Here is a 23170-nt window from a genome sequence, read left to right on the forward strand (position 1 = left end):
TTCACCAATTGCTTTTGAATGTAGCATGCATTCTTTCCCTGCTCTTCTGTGTTGGTAAATGGCTTTTTCCTGTTTACTGCACATATTTAAAATGAGTTGGCCTTTCCCCTGAATTCCACTTCTGAAGTGGCATAGTGGTATTAACAGAAATGTCATCTGTAAGAAATAATAAATCTACTCAACTCAGCATTCAATAGAATCCTCTCTTTTTTTTTTTTTTTTTTTTTTTTTTGTCCTTCCCACTTTCCTGCTCCAGGATAAAAATAACCACTGGATTGTTTTGAAATACCCAGTTTTGAAGTAAACTGTCATCTTAAGGTTTTGATCCTCTATTTGAATCCTTAGGAGTTTGAGGATAATGCTACTCACAGGTCAACATATTATATTAGTATTTCCCATAAACATAAATCTATAGTCCTGTTGAGATCAAGGGGAAAAATCCCCCCTTTGATTCTCTATGAAGATATTCTTTTCATGAAACCAGCTATTGGCATACACTACTCCTGTAGAGTTTTGTCAGTGCTTACTAGTCAGAGTGGAAAGGATGGCGTTTGGAAGGTATTCAAGAAATCCAGGTTGGCTTTCCATCCTCTTAAACATGACAAGTAATGTTTCAGTATGCTAACATGGCTCTGAATTAGTTTCATATGATCAAGCAGTTGCATAACTATACAAGCCCAGCTGCATCTTGTTGCTTTTATTGCCTTTTCCCTGTGTACATCATAAGACAGGAGATAAATTTTTGAGAGTTGGTGTCAGGTTTAATTCTGTTCAAGGCATTCATATAACCACTCTTGTTTATGTTACAGGTGGAAGTACTTAAATTTGTTTCAGTTTGAAAGGTTGCAAGATTGTTTAAAGTCCTTCTATGACTGAAACCAAAATGCAGCTATGGTATCTATTTTTTTGCAGTTCTCATTAAGTGTATTTTCTTCCTTGTTCTAGATTGGAATGTTGACTGTAACTACTGATAATGAAAAGGTAATCTGTTTTAAACATTATTAAAGTCCATCTGTTAAATACTTCAGTTCTGATTCTGTTAAACTTATTCCAGAGGTCTAATTACCAAGAATACTTCAGTATAATGCCATGAGTTGACCGTGTAGTCTGTATATACTATATGGTCAAATTTCTGAAATCCATGTGTTTCTTAATTTTCTTCATCTGTCAGTGAACTGTTATTTTACCCATTTAAGCATTTTGGAGCAGTGTGAGCTGGAGTCAGGGTCTGTTCTCTGTAATTTGAGGAAAGCACTGCTCTGTCTGTGCCTCAGTAGCCCAAACTGCAGTCCAAGCCTGAATTTTTAACCCTTGAGGAAGAGCTCAAGCTGAATAAAAGACCCTGGCTGCAGTGCTTGGGGTACAAAGGAGAGGTCACACCAAAACAAACCTTGAATGAGCTGTTAGTCTAGATGTTAACTCTTTATTTAGCCCTGCTGTAATGTAACACTTGCCCCAGCAGGAACTTCTGAGAGTGAGATCAGTGCTTTCCCTTTTCTGATATCACAGTGAACTGATGTGTAGTTCAGTTTACTCCTCCTTTTCTTCTCAAAGTGTGATTTAAAAAGGGGTAGGGAGCTAGATACTAACTGATACAAGTTCTTAAAGGCTTCTGCATAGTGCTGAACCTGAAGGTGATGACAAATCATGTGGAAGCTGCCTCCAGAGGGTTAGTCTGTAAACTACTGAGTTTTGTTGGGCTTTTTTATTTTTTATTTTCTTTTTTAATTTCAAATGTCTAGAGGAACTTCTGAAACATGCAACATTAGTAATGGTTACGACTTTCGTAAGCTTCTGAAATAGAGTTATGTGAAGGAATTCTTCCTTGTTGGGAAGAGACAGTAAGTTTTCCTGTAAGTGAAAGCTGTTGACTTCTGCAGTGGATTTTCATCTTCATCAGACACTTGATATGTCAAGGCGAGGTAAATTCTTACCTCTGCAGTCAGTTCTTTGTCCTGTAAGGAAATGCGACATTTAGAGTCACCATCAGAGTGACAGATTGCAGTGTGACCTGCTGTAATTTGTCTCTTGTGTTTGGGGAATTTAATGCTTTTTGATAAGAGTGGGCAGGCCTCAGAAGGAAAGAAGAAAAATCTGTATAGAGGCAATGTTGTGATTCAGGTATTTAGTCTACTAAACATAAATGTTGTCTGCTTAAATCTTTGCTTTGCCAGGCTCCAGATGTTGAGTCTCGTGAAGACCTGATAAAAACTCACTACATGGCAAGGATAGCAGAGCTGACCTCTCACCTGCAGCTTGCTGACAGCAAATCAGTGCACTTCCATGCTGAGGTGAGCATGAAAGCAATGACTGTAAATCTCTTTATGAACTTTCCACAGGCAAGTGCTGTGAAAGTGAGTTCCAATATATGGAGCATAATGTTTTATAAAAATCTGTTTCTAGAATATTTTTTGACTGTGGTCTAGTGTGCATAAAAACTGATACTGTTAGAGAACTTTTTATGTTTAATAAATCTTTTGGTAGCCTTTTCTTGGCTGTATTAAGAAGTATAATGTGTATCATGTATAGGTTTGTTCATATAAGCTGAAGCAGCTGGCTTTAGTTACCAAGGAAGCTTTGATTTAATTTTAAAGTGATGCTGATGTCATTCAAAAATATTTGAGTGTATTATGAAGTGATGGAAACAGCTCTCCAGAGAAAATTGGTTCTTAGGCATAAGTTCTACTACAAGAATGAACAAGATGATTCATTGTATCTATGGTTTCCTTTTCATTTCAAGTCATGAGGGAACTTTCTTGAAAGTAGTGGCTGTTTTGATTTGTATAATAAATGATGTGGAATACACCAAAGCTCCAGGTTAACAGAGCAAATCCTCTTAAATATTTTTTTAATGGAAGATGGCACAGTTTGAAGGAACCATCTTTTCTGTGATATTTGAGCCTTGTATGGCGTGAGTTGTTTGTATTGCTTTTTATTTATGAAAAATTTTGTGGCATTTACGTGAAAAATATGATATCTAGAGGATTGGCAATATAGTAGCTCTGTAGAATGAAACATTTAATGTCAACTATTGCATTACCTTTGCATTTAGAAGTGTGCACAAGCTCTGACTAAGTTTCTTGAAGTCAAAATATCACAGAAAGATGGAAAAGTCCAAAGCAACCACTTAAGGATGCCACAAGGCAATACTCTGGAACTGACTCTCCTTCCCTCTACCCTCCCTATCCTGTTCTTGGTAGTGTCGAGCACTTGCCAAAAGATTGTCTCTGGCAGAGAAATCCAAGGAATCGCTCACGGAAGAGTTGAAGCTTGCCAGTCAAAACATCACCAGGTTACAGGCAAGTAAATTGTTCTGTAATGTAATAGATGCATTTTGTAATTGTGTGTAAGGGGAAGTGGGAGCAGAAAAATTACAACCATCTAGCCTGGCCATGCCATTACTAGTTCCTGAGTTAGGGCATATAAAAACTCTAATGGTATGTAGAGAAGAGCCTTAAATAATATTCTTTGAATCCCAGGTATAAAGTTGAAGTGGAACATGCTTCCAAGGAAAAGATTATAGTGGCCAGACATGTGTTTTAGCACATTTGATGTCAAGGATTTTCATGAAAATGGGGGAGGGTTAAAGGTCAAAAGTTGTGGTTGTGTGACTGATTTCAGATGATACAAGGAATTCTTAATCCTTTCTTGCATCTGAGTCTGAAAGTTTTAAAAAAGGGCAGATTGATTTTGGTTTTTTAAATATAGATACCTTAATATTAAGCAAAGATAATTTTGGGGTAATCTTTAAGAAGCTCTTGTTAACAATAATTGACTCTTACGCCATCTTGTGAGAGTTCTGTCCCTTTGTCCGTCTCCTCCACACAGCTGAGAAAGGAGCCAATAGTAAAATAAAGTCTATAGTAATATTGTTAATATATGAACTTGTACAGTTCATAAATACCTTCATGTTTTCTTTACACTTAGTTCATTTTATTATTGTTCACCTCTCTGTGATGGTGAGTACCAAAATTGCTCCATACAGGCAGTGAATATAATGTTGCAAGCTTTGAACAGTTGTGTCCATGAACAGTCCTTTTTAAACCCTTTTTTGATCCGTTCCTTTAAGAAATTCCACAATTGATATTGAACTCGGCAGGAGATGTTAATTTCCAGCTGCATATTAAAACTTCCTAGGAAAAGATAGCAGGCACATCATTTCTATGTTTAGTAGTCTGCATAATAGTGAATAATAGTCTTGTTTAGGTTGGAAGGGTCCTCTGAAGGTAATTTGTCCCCATCCTTTGGTCAGAGAAGAGAGTTCAGATCAAGCTGTGGAATTGGATACTTCCTGTACAGCCATGCTGGCCTTCTGCCACAGTCACTCCACGTCTTAGGCACTGGATCGTTCCTCGTTCTATCCTTGGTCATTCAGCTTTCCTGGGCCCCTGGAACTCCCAGGGCAGTTTTTCCTGGGATATTTCCAAGCAGACCTTGAAAGAAGCCAGAATCTACTCTTCTTGAGTTTAAGGTTGCTGTAATTCTACTATTCATCTTGCTTCCCTCAGGATCCTGAATTCCACTAACTCATGGTAGCTGCAGCCAAGGCTGCCATTGGTTTTCACATCCCTGACCAGCTTTTCCTTATTTGTGAGTAACAGGGTCCAGCAGAGAGCATCTCTTGGTCCCACTAATCACTAGTATTAAGAAGTTCTTTGCCGCTCTCAAGACAACTCCTGAGTTGCTTGTGTTCCACCTTGCTGCCCTTCCAGGAGATACCAGAGTAGTTAAAATCCCTAATGAGGATCAGAGTCTGTGGATGGAAGATTTTTTATCTGCTTGCAGCAGATGCCTGTCATATCACCCGGTTGTTCCCCTGCTTAGGAGATCTTAGTTGTTTTCAAGCCACTCCTTCACTTAAAGCGTTGATCTCATCCCTTCTGTCCTTCGTAAAGTGTATGTGTCCCTTTAGTGCTGGGTTCTAGTCATGCACGCTGTCCCCCCATGCCTCTGTAATCCCAGAGGGATCATAGCTCTGTAACTGCATGTGGAGTGGTGATTCCTTCAGCTTTGGATGCCGTGTGTGTTCTTGTACAGGCCATGCTTTAACCCTATCAACGTTACCTGTTTTCTGGCTGGAAACGATGTTGGAAAACTTAGCTGTTACTCTTTTATGTAAGCCATAAAAAGTGGGGGAAAAATCTAAAGGAAACAGCACAAAAATAAAGAGAACAAACCATGCATGAGACTTCAGGTAAAAGAGAAGTAGCTGTTGACCTTCTTTCATGAAGCACTGGTGAATTGCACACACTCAGCATCAAAAGTGGAGCTTACTAAGAGGAGGTGGAAGCGTGCTGCTTTGCCAGGTATCACTAATACTGAGCCAAGGGCCTCTGGTTATTTTATTTTTCCCTTAGGATGAATTGATGACGACAAAGAGGAGCTATGAGGATCAGTTAAGCATGATGAGTGACCATCTGTGCAGTATGAATGAGACCTTAACCAAGCAAAGGGAAGAGATCGATACGCTGAAGATGGCCAGTAGGGTGAGTCGGCAGTGCTGGCACGGGGCGCTGGCTGCAGCTGGGAGGTGTGAGGGTTACATTTGGTGTTCCTGCAGTCCTGCCCTTGGACAAACCAGCTCACAAGCTGTAATTCTTTCTCTGAGCCAGTTGGAAAGGAAGCTCCAAGCTTGCTCCTTCAAGTTTCAGTGAATAAAAAATTCTTGCAAAATATACATGTGGGAAAGAGCAAGCTCTTCATGTCACTGCTTCACATTAGGTTCTCAAAGTGATGGCAGATCAGCACCTTTTTATTGTTCACATGTGGTGAAAATGGAGCTATTTGTAAATCCAGCTGGTGATGCTGAGTGGTTATGGATTAAATTCTGGGTAGAAGTGTCCCTTCTGCACTCCTTTTGGTTACAGCAGACTCTGTCCTTGGCAGCTGGTTTCTTCCTCTGTTTTAGTTCCATATTCTAGCTTGTCTGTCCCTCATGTATGAATGAAAAAGTTGCCAGTTATATTATTCTGTGAGCTTGAAATACCCACTTGAATTCTTTTCCAAGCAAGGAGTCTACCCACTTGTCAGAAACAGATTTTTAACTTACCTAATGATGAAAAATACAGAAGTCTGCTTTTTTCAGTAGTGATTAAACCATGGTATATCCTATTCTGATGGTTCTAGGGAGGAACAGATGTTGTGAAGGCCTTTGCCCTTCACTCGTCTGACTGTGAAACAAATAAATGAGCATTATTCTCCTTAATTGCAGAATGCATGGAAGCAGGTGTCACTGAAGGATTAAAAAAATAAAAATAATAAAATAAATTCCATGTTCTGATTAAAGGTCTCATGATGGTGATTTTTATCTTTTAGAGCAAACTCTTCCCCCTGCTTTTCTTCAGATTTCTGAGTGATTTAACTTGGCATTGTATTCTTTAAATTATTTTGTGGTGTATAAACCCTTGTGTTTCCAGAAGGAAGCTGTTGGCTGCATACTGACCATAGCACTACATGTTTTTATAAAATGTTTTCTGGAATTTTTCACTTGCCGTACTTCTAAGACTTTAATTGGTACTCTGTGGGTAAGGACCTCAGAATCTCATAACAGAAGCCACCCAGGTTTTAAAGTATTACCAAATGTATGTGGTGATTAATTGGAAATCAAAATGATGCAGTTAAAGCCCTTATCACTTGGAGAGAGTTGTTGGTTAGATTCAAAACAAATGTTATCTTCAGGAAATAGGAAGACTGAGAATTGCCAGCAAGTAACTATTGCACAAAACTTTGTTTTAAGCTCCACATTTCCTTTGTGGAATTACTGCAGGTCAAATGTGAGTTAGTTAGCTGTGGAACAAACTCTGTTCTGAGCTAGGAATAATCCGTACAACCTGAATTAAAATAAAATTTATTTTGGAAAAAAAAACCCAGTAGGGTGGGGGATTGATTTTTTCTTTTATTTGAGGCAATTATTCTGTAAGGAGATATTTGAAATAGCACCTGAAGGTGAATAATGATTTGACTTGCCCTTACAATATTAGTGGTATTTATGCAATTGAGTGTCTTGGGATGTACCTCAAATGTCTTTCACAGTTTTCAGTTGTAGTAAGGAGCTGTTGTGCTAATTTGAAATATCTGGTACTTGCCTCTGTTGTGCTTACAGAAGTAGAGGCATTTTCAGAGCAAACAGTTACAATCTGCCAATATTAAATGCCTGTGGACTGTTTCTTTTCAGTCTGACTGTTCTTTGTTTGCTGTAGGCATAAATTACCAGACATCAGGTTTTGTATGATACCTGTCTAGATTTCCTTACCTGAATTTCAGTGTTCTGTTTGCTTGTTTCTTGTTGCAGGGAAATTCTAAAAAGAACAAGAATCGATAGTTTACAGCTGAGTCCTTGGAAGCTGCTGCTGCACAGGATGCAGACAGTGACCATTCATTATCCAGTTCCTGTTTGTTCCAGGAAGCAGAGGCTGGTATTGGGTCTAGTAAAAACTGAATTGGTGCTGTAAATGGCTTTAAAATATTTAGAACTTGTAACAGATAAAACAGAACTTAATGTTGGCTCTAAACCAGGAAATACACACTCTGGATCATTTATATAGTAATTACCTTCAGTTTTTACTGTGCACTTTTTAAAACCAGGTTTTGATTTCATGTAATGACTTCAGATTTTGTATATTTTCAAATATGTTTCTGCATTAACAAATTTGGTGCAGTAGGTGTCTATCTTTGAGTTATACATTTAATTGTCAGCACATGTACATTCCATTACTTGTTAATAACAGTTCAGAAACAAGTCTGGAGACTTTTTTTGACTGTGCAAGCTGTGCAGTTACTGTAAATGTATTATTCCTGTTCTCAGCCCTCTAGAATGAATTGAAATTGTGGCTTGAAATGATTTTTCAAATTCACCAAGTAAATGGGATCATTAGACTACAACAGTGGAAAACTTTTCCTGTTTGTATTTGGTACTTTGGATTCCAAGGTAAAGAGCACAAATAGCTGAATTGGGATACTTCTATGAAATTGCTGTATGCCATTTCTGTAACATTTTGTTTACATGTGTATGTATATATATATTGTTTGAAATAGCTGTTTAAGGCTAGAGGAAACTGTGACTGTCATTTGCCCCAAAAGAGTGAAGCAATGTGTGTAGAATAGATCAGCTTACTGTGCTCTCTTACAGTAAAGAAGAATATGAAATATGTAGAAGATTTAAACACTGAATTTGCAAAAGGTCTTCATGGAATTGAGTTGTGATGGATTCACTGGGGGGTTTGCACATGGCTTTTCCTGTGTTTTCAGAAGTGTGTGAACTTTAGGCCTCTCCTAAGATTTTTTTGCAGCATTGATTTGTTGTTGGGGGGTGGGATTTGTTGGTTTTGGGTTGGGTTTTTGTTTGGTTGGTTTTTTGGTTGTATTTTTTTTGGTTTGGTTTGTTTTGGTTTTTTTTTTTTTTTTTTATGAGATGCTGTGCTGCTCCACACTTTCCACACCAACCTTCTGTTCCATAATTTCCATTATGGCACTTATTTGTCCCATAAGGGTTTACTCTGATATCAGATGTGTTGATATGTATTATCAGTATGTAATAATAAAATCAACTACATGAAACCAGTTGGACTTTTTCCTTACTTCTGGCTATGCCCAGGCTGCAGAGTGTGACATTGTGGTGTGGTATTCCAGCTGTTGCTGGTGGAGTAGTTACACCAGTCTAGGTAATCTCAGTGCTTCTCTTTGTTCTGATAGTTCTTCCTTTCAGAAATGCAAAATAGAAGTGGTTGTGAAAGGGAGAGGAGATGGGAGCCTGCAGGGTTTCTTACTGATGTTGAATTAAGAACTCTGTGCTGGTGCTAATGAGGATTGGGAAGTGTTGGCTTCCTCTCCAACCATTTTATGGAAGCAGGTACAGCTTCAACTGTTTCATTGAGGGCTGGAAGCTAATTGCTTTCATCCAGTTCTTTTGAAGCTGCCTTTTCTGAGGACTTTCATCTTGCAGTGAAGGTACTAATCTAGTTATTCTGTGAATGAAATTACTGAGCTGATACTACTTTTACTGATACTACTTTTCATAGGTCGCTGCATTCAGAGAAAGGCTTTGCTTAGGCCATTTTTTACATGTCTGAATAAAAATACAGTGTGTTTAGAATTTGTGTTAAAAAATCAAATGCATGTTCAGAGTATACCCCAATATCCAAGCTGGAATTCATAGAGAAAGTATAGGCATATAGATACAATTCCAATGTACATCAATTTATCAGCATTTTTTCTTTGCACTATTACTTGGGGGTGTATTTGGGTGTCCCCCTCACCAATCAGCAATAATCAAGCTCCGGAAGAGACAATTCTGGTCATTTAAACTGCCTTCAGTTTTTCAAGGAAATGTTTTGAGTAAGTTCTAGACAACTGTAAACTATCAATACCCAAAATTAAAATCTGGCAGAAAAGGTTTAAATAAGTGTTTTGGATACTGCTGTAGCAGGTGTTGTAAGGAGGCACAGGATATTACATTTAACTCTGTGGCATTAGAAACTGCATTAAGTGGAAATGCCCTAGTAATTTGTGCTTATTATCTGCTAACCAGGTGATGCTGAATCTTTCTGAATATCTCAAATGCTGTTACATGTGTAAATGGCTACTGCTATTAAAACCTGAAGACTTGTTTCAACATCGCAGCCAAGAATTCATCTTTGAGGCAAAGTTTTCCAGAAAAATGATTTTGAACTGCTTTGTATGCAATGATATGTGCAGAGTATCGTGGAATGTACAAAATCTGGGCAAGGAAATTTTACTAAAACTGGAATTAATCTTCAAAGATGTGCAGTGTGAGTGTTTGACTTCCTAGCTGGTTAATTGGGGAAACCAGTGAGAGAGTGTTGTAAAGTGTTAAAACCTTTAGCACAATACAGTGTAAAACCAGGGTTAAAGAAAATCCCCAATGTCAGTTACCTTTTTTAATGACAACTCACTAAAACACACAAGCTTTTAAAGCATTTTTAGAGTGCTGAATTAATTTCTCCATAGTGTTGGGCCCCTCATGAATAATCTCTCACCCTCGGGCTTAAGTGGCTAATTCAGAAAACAGCACTCTTTTAATGGTTTTAATTGGATTTTCAAAAAATCTGTCTGAGCTTTGTTTTAAAGCTATACTAACATGTTCAAGGCTTTCAAAATGTTCAGCTATCCTAGATTTCTGAAAGCACATCCCCAGTAACTACTCTGTGTGTTCAAAATAAATACTTGCTGTAATCAGGCATTAATTTAACTTCAAGATTGCCCTCTTAAGAACCACTGCTTCATCAGTTTGAAACTGCCCAAGAAGCACCAAAGACACTGTCTATTTTAGAAGGCCTTAAGCTCCTGGAGGTCAGAGGTTTCCCTGCCTGAAAGCTTAACTTCTAAAACAGGAATCTTAGGCTGACATCATAAGCTGTGCAAGGGTGCATCCCACTGCTGTTTGAACAATGCTTATTTTCAATTGCTACATCTGTGATTTAAACAACAATCAGCTCAAGTGTTGATTTAAAGCTGGTGGTGTTTGTCACATCTCCTGTTAATCCCTTCAGTTTCATTCTGAACCAACTCGGTGTTTCATGGCATGATGGTGCCACAATCTTCTCAATGGATGTGAAATGTCCAGGCTGAAACAGTTTGTTTTCCTACCTTTGGCTGTTTATGTGGTTATTTTTCCTTTTTCCCAAGCCAGCTTCATTTCTAATTTGTACTTGCAATCCTGCTGCTCCACCTGCCTTACCTTCCCTCCCTGGCAGATGAAGTTTTGGTGTGAAGATCTTTGGCCCAGCATCTTTCCTGGATGCTGACTTCACTGTTGAACAGTGCTTCCTACAGCTCCAAGAAATGGATTTGCTCCGACATGCAAGGCACCAATTGCAAACAGGAAAGGAAATAAACTTTCTATCCACAAAGTGCCTATCAGGAGATGGGAGGAGTTATTTACTGGCTTGGTTGAGCAGTGTGAACGCTGTGGGGTTTTTTTAATAGTGTAAACCCAATAATGTATTAAACTTTGGAGAACCATCTGGCCCTGTAAATTGAGCAAACCTGTTGTTTAATACAGTCTGTATGTAAGGTAATTTGAGAGCACTATCTTAGCAACAGCAGGGTCATAATAAAAACAAAGCTTAGTGCAGTAAAAAATTGTAATTGCTGCCAGAGGTCTGATTACTTCCTCCCACAAAGGCTGGATGCTGCTCTAAGAATGCTTGTTTTGTCTTATTCTGCATTTCCCGCCTCTGCCACTACCTGCAGTCTTGCTTGGCTGTGAATTAAAACCATGTTTGCTTAGAAGAGGCCATTTTTGCCCAAATTCCTGCATATTTCTTTTAATCACAGAGTTAAAAATTCTCTTTTAACTGCAATTGTGCCTGCAGCACTGCCAGCTTGGTTATAGGGGGGGATAGAGAAGAGCTTTGGGGGACCTTTGTAATCCCGGGCCTGACTGGGGCTATGAACTGCAGCACATGGAAACTTGCCCGGGGCAGCTCTCATTGTCTGCCTCTGCTGTGTGTGTAGGCAGCTTTAGACATGTCAATGCTCATTCAGAATCACCCAGCTCCTTACAGGGGCAAATACTTGCATTGCTGCAGTGCTGAACTGCAAAAAAAAAGTGTGGTTCTCCTTGGGCTTCATTTGTAGGGCAAGACACACCACGAGCAGCCCTAAAAGAATTCTGGTTATAATCTTACATGGAAATTGCAGAGATAACAGTAGAAATCACAATTTATCTATTTTGGTTTTAGCACTAATTCACCCTGTGAGTCCAAAACTTTCTAAGCTGATGACTTCCTAACTAAGGAAGAAGCCTTTGAACCCCAGGCCTGGTGTCAGAATTGTAGTTATGGTCTCCCATAAACAGCACGGCTTTGTCCTGAGAAGGCTTAAACCCACAAAACCTAAGAGTCCAGGTAATCTCCAGTTATTTTGGGCAGTAGGGATTCTTTCATGAATTGACTTGGAATCTAGTCAAGGGTGGCATGTGGCTTCCTGCAGACTCCCTCTGCATAAAGTCCTTTGCTTCTGAAATGAGTATGAGAACACCTCACATCTCCCCTTACACATTCCCCTTTCTGTCCCAGAGAGAGCCTTCATCCTTGCCTGCCCTCCCTTAAAGCTTCAAGTTGCTTTTCCCTTGGATTTAAGTCTTCAGTTTGTGCTTGAATAGTGACCCTGTATCCAAGAAAGATTATTTTAATGAAGTTATGAGCTTGAAAAGGTCTGAACTGAGAATTTCAGTGCACTTTCATGAGCTGCAGCCTTTGGCATAGGGAACAGCTGTAATCCTGGAACTGGTGCTGCACCTCTTATGTGCCTTATACTTAGTGACTTTCAAATTGTCTGTAGCATGTGCAGAGTTGGACAGAAAATATGCACCTGGAGGGGGGACAATCAACTTGACCAGAAGTTTTTTTTGAAGTCTTGGAAAATCTGGTTTATTTTTGGTCCAAACGTGCAGGCAAGAACAACTTTCTCTTAGATTATTGATCTAGCCCATGAGATCAGGAATGTTTGAAGCCAACAAGGACTCAGTTTCTCACAGAAAGGATATTACCATGCTAAATTTCTATAACCAATTTATATGTAATAAATATACATCATTCAAATAGTGAATATACTAAGCTCGTAAGTTTTTAATAGCAATCACAAGTGAAAGATTCATTAAATGGGAGGAGAAGAAGAATGTGACTTTTCAAAAGAAAATACAGAAGTAACTCCTAGATAAGATGAACTTTTGCAGAAATTTCTTGCAAAAATAAAAACAAAGCAGTAGAACAAGGCGTTAAAATAAGTCCAGAAGCAAGAGTTTTTCTGTCTCTATTTACAAATATTTGGTTCTAGCCAGATATGAACTGACAGGTTTCACTTTTGACAAAATAGTCATAGACAGTAAACATTTTATAAAAAGGGCAATATACTGCAAATAATGTTAAGATCAATTTAAATATAGTCAGCAATGTAAACTGAATTTGTTGGTGTTGTAGAATGTTGAATGAGTTTTATAACTTCCTCTAGCAATATATAATACCGTGTCTTTATGTGAAAAGTTCTTCAAATTGTATTTACAGTGGAAGTAATTTTAATAGTTCTAATTTGTTCTGCATGTGCTATTCATCAAAGTCAAATTATAGTAAGGAATTTAAAATCTTAGTATCAGGGTTTTTTTCTCTGATGCTTGAGTTTATATTGCACTGAATTATTTTGGAAGATGAAGTGATAGTAGAATTTACTGGTGAAGAATAGTCTTGAAAATGTATACACTTGTCTCAGCAAAAGGAAATCTGATCTATTTTTAGATATGTTTGCTTTGATAAGGAGATAGGAGAAATTAATACCCTTCCCACTTGAAAACCACTAGGAAGAGCTATTGTGGAAGCTAAACAGGAAAAAAGGTTTCATTGAATGTTGTGCAGGAGTACGCAAGAGTTCGAAGGACTCATTTTGGAGTATGTAGAAAATATTAGAAATTATTTCAAATTTCCTGGCATTTTGGCAAAACAGGAGGTATTGATCCACTGGTTCCCTTTGCTAAGAGGCTGTGTGTGTCCTGGGAGAAGGCAGAAGACTGTGTTGTTTATGGAAGGTACAATTTTTATGGAAATACAATTTTGACATCAGGCCTGGATTTCAAGGGCAGAAGACTTACAGGGATGGAATTCCAGCGGGAAGAGGTTGGCATGAGGTTGTGGCACTTCCAAGGCTACAGGTGGATCTGCCTAACCCTGTGCTCTGAGCCTGGAGGCCTCAGGCTGGTAGTGCTCAGGAAGGACCTTCAAGGTGAGAGGAATGTAACAATTCACTGGCTTGCAAGTTACTGGTTAAGTTATGGTGAAAAAAACTCGGTGCCAGATTTGGCACTGGATTTTTTAAAATTAAGATAAACCCAGAATTTTTGCAAACCACGAATGTCCAGTGTTTGTCCTGGTGCAATTTGTGTAATGGTGTTAAGCTTACAGAAGAATTTATTTGTAGGGAAAGCTGTACTGAGCACTTCTATTGCAAATGCAGACAGAGCCTGCATAGTATTTCCCATGCATAAAACAAAGAGGTAGGATTGCTTCATTTTCAGAGAAAACATAAGAAAACTTTACAGAGAAGATAAATCGGACAAAACTATTATCAGAAGGATGTCCTTCCTTATTAAAATACAAGGGAAATTTCAACCACTGAAGAGCAGTGGAGCCGGGATGGATGTGTAATGCTTCACAAAGAATTTTGGATGGATTACACAAGAAACCGGAGCTTGCTGCTGTGAGTGAGCTCTCACTGCTATTGAAAGCCTTTCATATGGGCAATTTGCGTGTCTGCAGCCCCTGGCAGCTCTGCTCCATATCCCTGGGAATGCTCTAGAGGGTTTTATAGCTGGTTTCCCCCTCTTCATCCTCCCCATTCTATCTGTGTGCTCTGGCCTTTCGGGAGCAGTCTTTCTGCACGGTACCGTGCCACCTCTGCTAGGTGCCTGCAGAGGGGAATGGATAGCAAGGACTTTCCATCACTTAAGATAACACAACTGTATAAACCTGCGGGTAATTAAGACATTCTCCAAGCCTCGTGCTGCATGTCCTCGGAGGATCTCCTACCCCCGGAGGACCTTTGCCCGCGGCGGTTCCCCTGGGGATCCCCTGCCTTTGCTGGCGCGCCGGGCGATGCTCCCGCGGGATGCGCTGGGCGGGGCTTGGCCCGGCCGCCGCCCCCGGCCCGGCGCTGCTGCTGCTGCCCCGCTCCCGGCGGCGGGCGGGCCCTGGCGGCACCGGAGCGGGCAAGGAGCGGGCAAGGAGCGGGTAAGGAACGGGTAAGGAGCGGGACCGGGGCGGCTTTGCCCCGGGGGAGCCGCGCCAGAGGAGCGGGGCACGGGGGGAGTCCGTCCCAAGTGGAATTTTCCGGGTAGTTGAGGCGCAGCCACGAAGTTCTGGCTTGAAACGGGATGGGGCTCTTTTGTTTTGGTTTACGAACGTGATACAGTTAACATAAATACTTGGCTCCTTTTTCTTTTTTTAATTTCCTTTTTACCCCCCCCTTTTTTTTTTTTTTAATTTTCTTTCCTCCTCCCATTTCCTTTCCTTTCCTCTTTCCCTCTCTTCCCTTTGCCCAGGGGTACCCGGGGCTTTGAATCACGGCGGAAATCGGGAGGCTTTGGGTGCCGGGCATCCTACGGGATCACATTCCCATGACTTTTGCCTTGTTAGGGAGGAGACTGGGGCAAGCGAGGAGTGTTTTCATTTAATACTCGAAGTGAATTGAATTCCTGGAGCCTTTCTCACGTTTTCTAGTGGTTCGGCTGATGATGTTAAAGTATGCACGTAGGGTCACGGTGTTCGAAACCGCTGCTGCAGAAATCTCTCCCATGAATCCAGCCGGGGCGCAGGGCTTTGGAAAAACAGGCGGAGCGGATGCGGGAGGATGTGCTGCACAGGGCTGGGATGATTAGACGGCGCTGACCATATGCACCCCTAGTGCAGACGCCGGGGATGGAGTTTCAAGGATAGCGTAAGTGAGAAAAAAAAATGTAGAAAGAATTCACTTTCTGGCTTTGGGTAAGCGCTCACTGAAGGGGGGCTTTGCAGTGAGGTTTTTTTAAAGGTGTAGCTGCTCAGATACTTGCGGCAAATGAGTGTGCTGAGCAAACTGCTGACTAAGCTGTTCTATGGACCCGAGTGAAAGTTACACAACTCTATGCTTCCCCAGTGTTTTTTCTGTGAGGTGGAGAAACCCTGAGTGATTTCTCTGCAAACAGGACTTAGCTTTTTTTGGGAGAGTGGTAATGACTGACTGGAGAGGAGGGAGCAGAAGTTTTGGAGCCTGAGGCTTTTAGACATGAACTGTTCATTTTGGTGTTAACTCACTGAGACTCTTGTAGCTGTGAAAGAAGAAAAAGCAGTAGCTGAAGACAACACTTTATGTTGCCTGATTTTGTGCACTGGGAGGAAATGCTGTGAGGAAAGATTAGCTAGCTGCCTTCTCGCCTCTGTGTGTGAGTGGAGGAGAACTTAGCACTGCGCTCTGTAACCAGTTGTGGCTGAGCTTAGGAGGAATTTGTACAACAGGGACTGTGGCCAGAGATTGTATTTACCTGATGCTGGAGTTGTAAATCACACCTCTGGGAAAACCTGCCCCAAGGCAGGCACGAGGTCCTTACTTCATGCTCGGTTTTGATTGTTTTCCTTCTCCCTCGTGAATATGTAGTAAGTGTTATTTTCCATCACTTTAAAAGTTGTTGGGGTTTGTAAGCTTAATGGCCCAGCTTGTTGATCTCTGAATAGAAAATTAATGTCGGTTTGTAAATTAATCTGTGTGTGGGCATTAACTCCAACAATGAAATGCAGCCAGCTACACAGAGATGCACTATCCTGGGCAGTGTTTGACTTCGTGTTTGGGTAAACAAGGTCCCTCTAGTCCACCACTCCTTTTCTTTTGTTTTTGATTGGTATAAATATAAGCTGACGTATTCTGCTTCAGAAAACCACGCTGCCCACGTGTCTGTCATAAAAGGCTTTTGGAGAGGAACCCAAAAGAGGCTTTTTTTGGTGTCTGTGTTATGAATTACGCTTTCTGACATGACTGTCATCAGTTGCTATTAAAAATACTTCTATCCAGATAAACAAGGATTCAAGTGGCACACCTTCTCCTTAGTGCTAGTATTCCTGTAAGGCTTTAAGGCAGGGAGAAGAGGAGTATCCCACAGCTGAGGTGAGAGCTGTTCTGTCAGAAATTGTTACTGACAGCTGTCAGACAGTACTTTTCATGTTTAGAAGAGCTCTGCAAATCTTATGTCATGGGTTAGACTCCAGGAAGGTATTGCCACGTGTTTGTTGGGTACTAAAACATGAGGCAGTTTTAAAGGCAGATACAAAATCTGACTCAGAACCTAAAACTAAATAAACTAAACCAGAAAAATAAATAAAAAAAACTAAATTAAAAAAAGGGGGAACTATTATGTTGTTCAGTGAATTTGCTAAATACAGTATTTCTGTTAGCATCCCTACCTTTTATTACTCACTCTGAGATTAGTGGCAAAGGTTTTGAAGTGTTCTTCTGTGCTGTGTATTCTTTGTTATTCTTTGTGGCATTTCATTCCTCCCTTCCCTTGGACACTGCAAACACTAGCAGAGGACCAGGCTTAAAGTTCTTTCTGACCACAGCCAGCTTAATATTTTGATATGTGATCTGTGTGCCAAAGCACTCAGGCTTTTTTTTTTAATCCAGAGGGCTGCTTAATCCTAAAAAAAAAAAAAAAAAAAGGCTGTTGCTATTACAGAAGTGGGACAGCCATCCATAACTCCATTTCTTCTGCTTCTCAGCCCATTATAAACCTCTGGATCTGCCCGGGGGAGAAGAGAGGGAGAGGTTTGGGATGCTAAAGTGCTTGCCAGAGCCCTGTGCAGAGCTGCCGTGACCAGAGCACTTCTGTGGGATGTGCGTGTGTTCCTAATAATAACATGTTTCCTAAACACAGTTAAAAATTGCTTCAGTAGATGCAGTAACATTCCATTAACTTAGTGACCTGCAGAAGTACTGCAAATAAAAATAGATTTATTTTCCTGTCTCTTCTAGGCCAGAGCATTTTTTTTTAATGAAAAAAACCCAACAAACTTTCTGTACAGTACAATGTCAGCTGGTGTCAGTAAACAGTTTACATGAATCCCCACTGTCCAAAATCTGCCTGTGGAGTGCGAGTTCTGCCATCACTGTGGTGATGCTGAAGAGGGATGAGATTCAGAGGATGAAGCAGGACTAGCCCAGCGAATGGCCCCTGTGGGGAGGAGTGTTGTACACACGATGGGAGCACACGTGTGCACAGTGAAGTGAACTAATAATGATTTACCTATCTTGTCTATGCAGGCAGTGGGAAGAAATTAAGTGCAACAGCACAGATCAAAAACCAATCTCCAGCTAAAAAATATTTAAGAGTCACAGGTTTGCAGTGAGCACTTTCTAAGGTTAAAAAAACAAAGAAGTTTTTGCAATATACAGCTACATGTAACTGATTTGCTTTGAGAAGATGCAATCATGTCTTGCATCAGACCTTGTAGTCACATCTTGCACACAAGTGGTGTATCTTAGAAGGCACTGTGATATCCAAAAAGGAAGAGAATAAAAACACTGAGTAGTTAATATTGATTTCATCAGGCTTTTTGTTATTTCTTCCAGGAAAAATGAGCTTTCTTCTGTAAAAGATGTTCACTAAAACATAGAGAACCATTTTGCTCAAGATTTAATCCAGTTCTAATTTGAGCTGGTAAAAGTGTTCCTACTGTCTTTGATAGCAGACTGTGTCTTCCTGAGGATTTTCCTGACCATCCCATTTGCCAGCTAATGGGGCAGGAGCAGAGGTCCACCCTGTCCTGCCTTCTCCGTTCCCAGCTTGCAGACCAAAGGTGCAGAGAACAATGTGCCCCTGGACAGTGTGTTAGTGAGACCTGGGACAGTCTGTCACCTTCTGAGATGGGGAATCTGCCCAGTAAACAGGAAAACACTGGACATGCGGGATGGAGCTCTGCTGGGTGTCATCTGCAGGAACTGACTGAGAAGTTAGAACTGATGTATCCAAGAAGGATGCTCAGGCTTGTGTTGAGTACTGCTGTTTGCTATTCTGACAGATATGCCAGAGATAAATGTGTTTTTTATCACTTTGGTTACATTAAAAGGAAAAACAAACAGGGTCTAAGTGTACCCAAATATGGCTCTTCCTTATGTACCAGAATTATGCAGAGTTCGTGGTGTGGTGTAAGATGTTATTGCATCTTCCTGAAACAAAATAGTTACATGTAGCTGTGGATTGGGAAAACTGGTTTTTATGTTAGAAAGTGCTTGTTGCAAGCCTGTGATCCTTGGATGTTTCGTAGCTGGAGGCTGATTTTTGCCTGACTTCTTTCTCCATGCTGTTATATTTGCTGGTTCATGTGTTCTGTAATGTCTGTGTATGGGCTGAGTCACAGCAGGTAGTGCAGGACCTGCTGCAAGTAACCTCATAGTTCCCCTCAGGTGAGAGAGGTGGCCTGTGGGGTAAGAGGACCTCTGCTGCTTTTTGCAGCTTCAGGTCTCCATTCCAGTGTCTTTCCCAATGACACTTAAATGGGATCTCTATTTTATTTATTTATTTTTAAATTTTTTAATTATTATTTTTAGTTTATTCTATTTAGTTTATGTTATCCCATTCTGAAAGTTATGTTCCTGATAACAAGCTCTGGAAAAAATCCCTTAGAGGAATGGCAGTGTAGATCCCAGGTGGCTGTTTGGCTGTGATTTGAAAAAATCTCTCAGTTCCTGTAGGAAATACCTTTGGTTTGTCTCCATAAAGTCATACAGACACTTCCACTAAAATGTCTCTAGGCTTTTCTGCCTTGATTTTCATTCCCCACTAAGAAAATAGTGAAGGACAAGGCTGATGTGACTCACCCGTGGTGATGTGAGTGCTGGAGTGGGGTGAGGGAGGGTGTGGGAATCACAGCTCACTGTGTATGGGAAGAGTGGTTGAAGCTGATGGTGTTACACACAAGACCAGTCATGCATGATGTTTTGTTGTCTTTTTGAGGCAGCTTTGGAATGACTTCACATCTGAGTGTTAGGGAATGTCTCCCAGAATGGATCTGGACACGAAAAGATTTTTACAGTGCATATTCGAGTGATTATTCGTGGCAAAGATGGGAGTTGTTTGGAGTAGCTGTGCTAAATTTTCACATAAACTGGAAGGCCTCCATCCTCCAACCTCCTCCCGTTGTCAGCAAGAGGAGCTACTTCTTTGGGGAAGACCCATTTCAGCTGCAGCTGAGCAGGCTTGAATGGTTACCAGAGACGTGAATCTGGCTGCTTTTCTTTCATTTTCCATTTGGGAGCTTCCCATAGGTTTTTCCTCCTGTGTGAATCTCGTATCTGCTCACAGCCTGTAAAGCATGAGGCGTGACTCTGAGAGGCAGAGGAGCTGGAATTTCCTCAGGCCTCCATCGTGCTGTGCCTGTAGGAGCCCTGCTGGGCTGTGCTCTGGATGCTCCCCTGGTGTGCAGGGACCAGCAGTGCTGTCACCATCAGTCCCTGACCTTGTGGTGGGGAGTCCCCCTCACCCCAAACCCTGTGACATCATCCTCACTCGGGGAGAGCATTTCAGCCTCTGCCCAACCCTTTTCCCTGTCGAGGAAAGTAAGTGTTGTCTCTGCTTGGGAACTGTGATGTGTTGTGTTGATGCCCTTAAAAATGTCAATTTTCTCGATTTTTGCAAGTACCAACCACCTGATTTGTAACCCCCCTGTGACCGAGGCAGGAACAAGCAACAAGTGTGTGCAAGAGCTGGGCCTGCCTTTGCTCTGGGGACGTGCACACTGTCAAAAGCTGAAAGCTTTAATTCCTCCAACTCTCAGGGCTGAGAGTAAGGAATTCCAAATTAAACAGATTAGCTGCAAGCTCTGAACTTCTCCCAGCTGTGCCTATGCCCCAGAGAGCGAGCAGTGTAAATAAAAGGTCACATTGCACTTTGAAGTTGGCGTATTTTTGACTATTACACCAGTTCCTTATTTTATAAAATGAGTAATGCAGTCGGAGGCTTAATCCATATCCCAAATACAAGAAAATGCCAAGAAATTAGTATTTCTCATCAGCTGTGGCTTTTGCTTATGTTTATTTCAGAAGTATAGACTGGATAAATTATTTTATGTGTATCTAGGATAGAAAAAGCAGAGTTAAATAGAAGTGCAGCCACATGTAGTAGCAAAGTAAAATTTGAGGTGAATCATCATAAATCAAGGAGTATTTTATGTAGAAGTTGTGCTTCATGTTTTTTTGTAGTTAAGTAATAACCAAAACAGTGACACAAAGAATATGGCTGTAAAACTCAGAGATAAATCTGCCATGTTTTACTTGGATATCACAAGGGCTTAGGAACATTTCGGGCATTTTATATACCATATGTGCTTTATTGCTTAAACTTAGAGAATTTGTACTTCCCTACTACACTCTGTGGCAAAATGCTTGAAGAATTGTCTGGGTGTTTGTACCAGGAACAGTAACAACTCAGATGATGTGGTTATGGGACAGCTTCACCACAGCGTGCACAGGATGCAGAGCTTTGCATTAAATTTCTATGTGGCCTGTATGCAACAGACAGCCTTGCTCCTGGAAATAAAATTGATGTGTAGCAGTGTATGGGGTCCATAGTTTTTCTGGAAGGGTGGAAATAAAATGACCAGGCACTGTCCACAAACAGAGCAGCTCATGTGAAGAGCTCAGCTTATTTGGAAGGGATTATTTAACTCTTTTGTCACACTGTGTGTAGATAAATCTGGGGTTTTTTTTGAGCTTGGAGCAAGTAATGAGGCTGGTGTTTACTCAATAAAACCCCACTGAACAAGTGGCACACATAAGGTACGTGCTTGGGTGTTAAAAAGAGAGTTTGTTCAGAGGATGTGCAGCTCAACAGTTCTGAAGCCACGATGGCCTCTGGAGCTAGAGAGGCAATAAGGAATGTATTTATAGAATTATGCTTTTCTGTGTGTTGGGAGTGTGAGCACTGTCTATTAAACACTGCATTTACTTGCTTTATGCTTTGCAGAAGGGAGGTGTTTCCTGATATTCCTCATTAGCTGACCCTGTGCTCCTCCAATATTTTAAAAGAGGACCTTTGTGTTTGAACAGAAGGGGATGTGCTTGAGGGTTTTAACTGGTGCCAAATTTTAGGGGAGACCCCTGAGAGTGAGATGTGCAAGGGGTTCAGTCGTGCCCTGTGCAGCTTCAGTGCTGCTGCTGTGAAGGAGGTGACAGAAGGCTGTGCTGTCAGCATGGTGGGGACATTGCTGAGGACATGTCAGCACCCTCAGCTTGCTGAGGACCCAGGTGCATCTGGATTAAAAGTACCAATGCCAATACCTTGAGTTACACCTTAGAGTGAGTAGGGAGTTATTATTAGTGTTCAGTGTAGGAAGAGGTAACAATATCCCCCAGCAAGGCACGAAAGTTGAGCTGTATTTTTGCTGCAGATTTCTGATGCAACAGAGGAACCAGTGATAGCTACAGCCTATGAAATCTCTTAATAATAGAATAGCATTTCTCTTTCTTCCATCTTCAAGGTATTAAAATGAAGAAATTAAGCTGCAACTACTGTTCATTAAATGCTGAGGGACTGTGTTAATCTGATAGATGGGAAGATTGTTTTCAGGCAGAAGAGGATGAATTGAAATGAGTTGCAACTTTTGGGTTCACTGGGATTAATGCATCTAGGATCAACTGTTATTTCAGCAAGCTTTATTTATTGGCAGTTTCAATATCCTAAAAATGGTATTTCCTGCCTCATATCTGAACAAGATACCACACGTGCTTGTAATTCAAATGTTACAGGCCACATAACATGTGTGTGATCAATGGTATCTTGTATCATTTTCCTTTTACCCAAAGCATTTGGGTTACATTCATGTGGGTCCCGTGGGGGACCTTTGCCTTTTGTAGAAAAACCACATCCATCTTGAAGCCTGAATTTATTTCAATTTCGAGGAAAAATGTCCCAGTTCTTAAGAAGGAATTTGGAGCACGGTTTAGGACAAAATAGAACTTGAAAACATTACTTTATTGCATGGTACAGATGTAAAAGAATCAGAGAACAAGTGAGGTAAAGCAGCATTAGACTGATCTTATTATTTTTTTTCAATGCTAGATGAGTGGTGCTATCCTGAACACACAAGAGGGTGTGTTTCCCTTTATTAGCATGACTTTATAAAAGCAGCTTGTAAAAATCTGTTTGGGCTTATTTTTTTCTCCAATCCTAGTGGTCAGTTTTGGGGATCAGTGGGTAACACTAGGGAGACCACTATCTATTTCAACACTTCTTGCATGTGTTTTTGTTATCATCAGCATCTTTTTTTTCTTTTAAAAAACTCCCACGTAACTGCAACAGTGACAAGAGGAGAAAGCTGCAGCCTCTGACAGGTACACTGAGGGTATTGTGACTGCAGAGGAGGGCTCCATCTGGGAAAGCAGTTTCCTTCATTGACACTTACTGACTGAAGTTAAATGTTTGGCAGGTGGAGTTCAAACACCTTTTTGTTTTGTCACAGGAAAAAAACCTGCCAAATAACCTGCAGCGTGGCATTTAAAAAAGTGAATAGTAACAGACGTTAGGGGGAAAAAACCCCCAGACATCTGGGAATAATAAAGGATGCTGAAAACCTCCCTTTCTAACAAGAAAGGGAAACAGCCTGCAAATGTGTTCTTTATTGTAAACACCCGATTTTAT

General features: G+C 40.7%; 2 protein-coding genes across 5 annotated transcripts in view; both read left to right on the forward strand.

Annotated features, from left to right (window-relative positions):
• Positions 1-8559, forward strand: part of PPP1R21 (protein phosphatase 1 regulatory subunit 21) — a 31832-nt gene extending 23273 nt beyond the window's left edge. The window contains exons 18-22 of the mRNA XM_039569257.1: positions 946-981; positions 2175-2291; positions 3201-3299; positions 5358-5486; positions 7292-8559. Of these exons, the coding sequence (XP_039425191.1) occupies positions 946-981; positions 2175-2291; positions 3201-3299; positions 5358-5486; positions 7292-7321 (411 nt within the window). The 3' untranslated portion in view covers positions 7322-8559. The remainder of the gene's footprint in view (positions 1-945; positions 982-2174; positions 2292-3200; positions 3300-5357; positions 5487-7291) is intronic.
• A 6091-nt stretch (positions 8560-14650) lies between these two features.
• Positions 14651-23170, forward strand: part of STON1 (stonin 1) — a 43685-nt gene continuing 35165 nt past the window's right edge. For 2 of the 4 annotated variants that reach the window (XM_010393537.4, XM_010393533.4), the window contains exon 1: positions 14651-14738. The gene's annotated coding sequence lies outside the window, so the exon portion shown is untranslated. Of the gene's footprint in view, positions 14750-15141; positions 15445-23170 lie in introns of those variants that run through there. The other 2 variants (XM_010393534.4, XM_010393535.4) reach the window with 2 other exon arrangements.

Source organism: Corvus cornix, chromosome 3 (genome assembly GCF_000738735.6).
Source record: "Corvus cornix cornix isolate S_Up_H32 chromosome 3, ASM73873v5, whole genome shotgun sequence".
NCBI classification, from domain to species: Eukaryota; Metazoa; Chordata; class Aves; order Passeriformes; family Corvidae; genus Corvus; species Corvus cornix.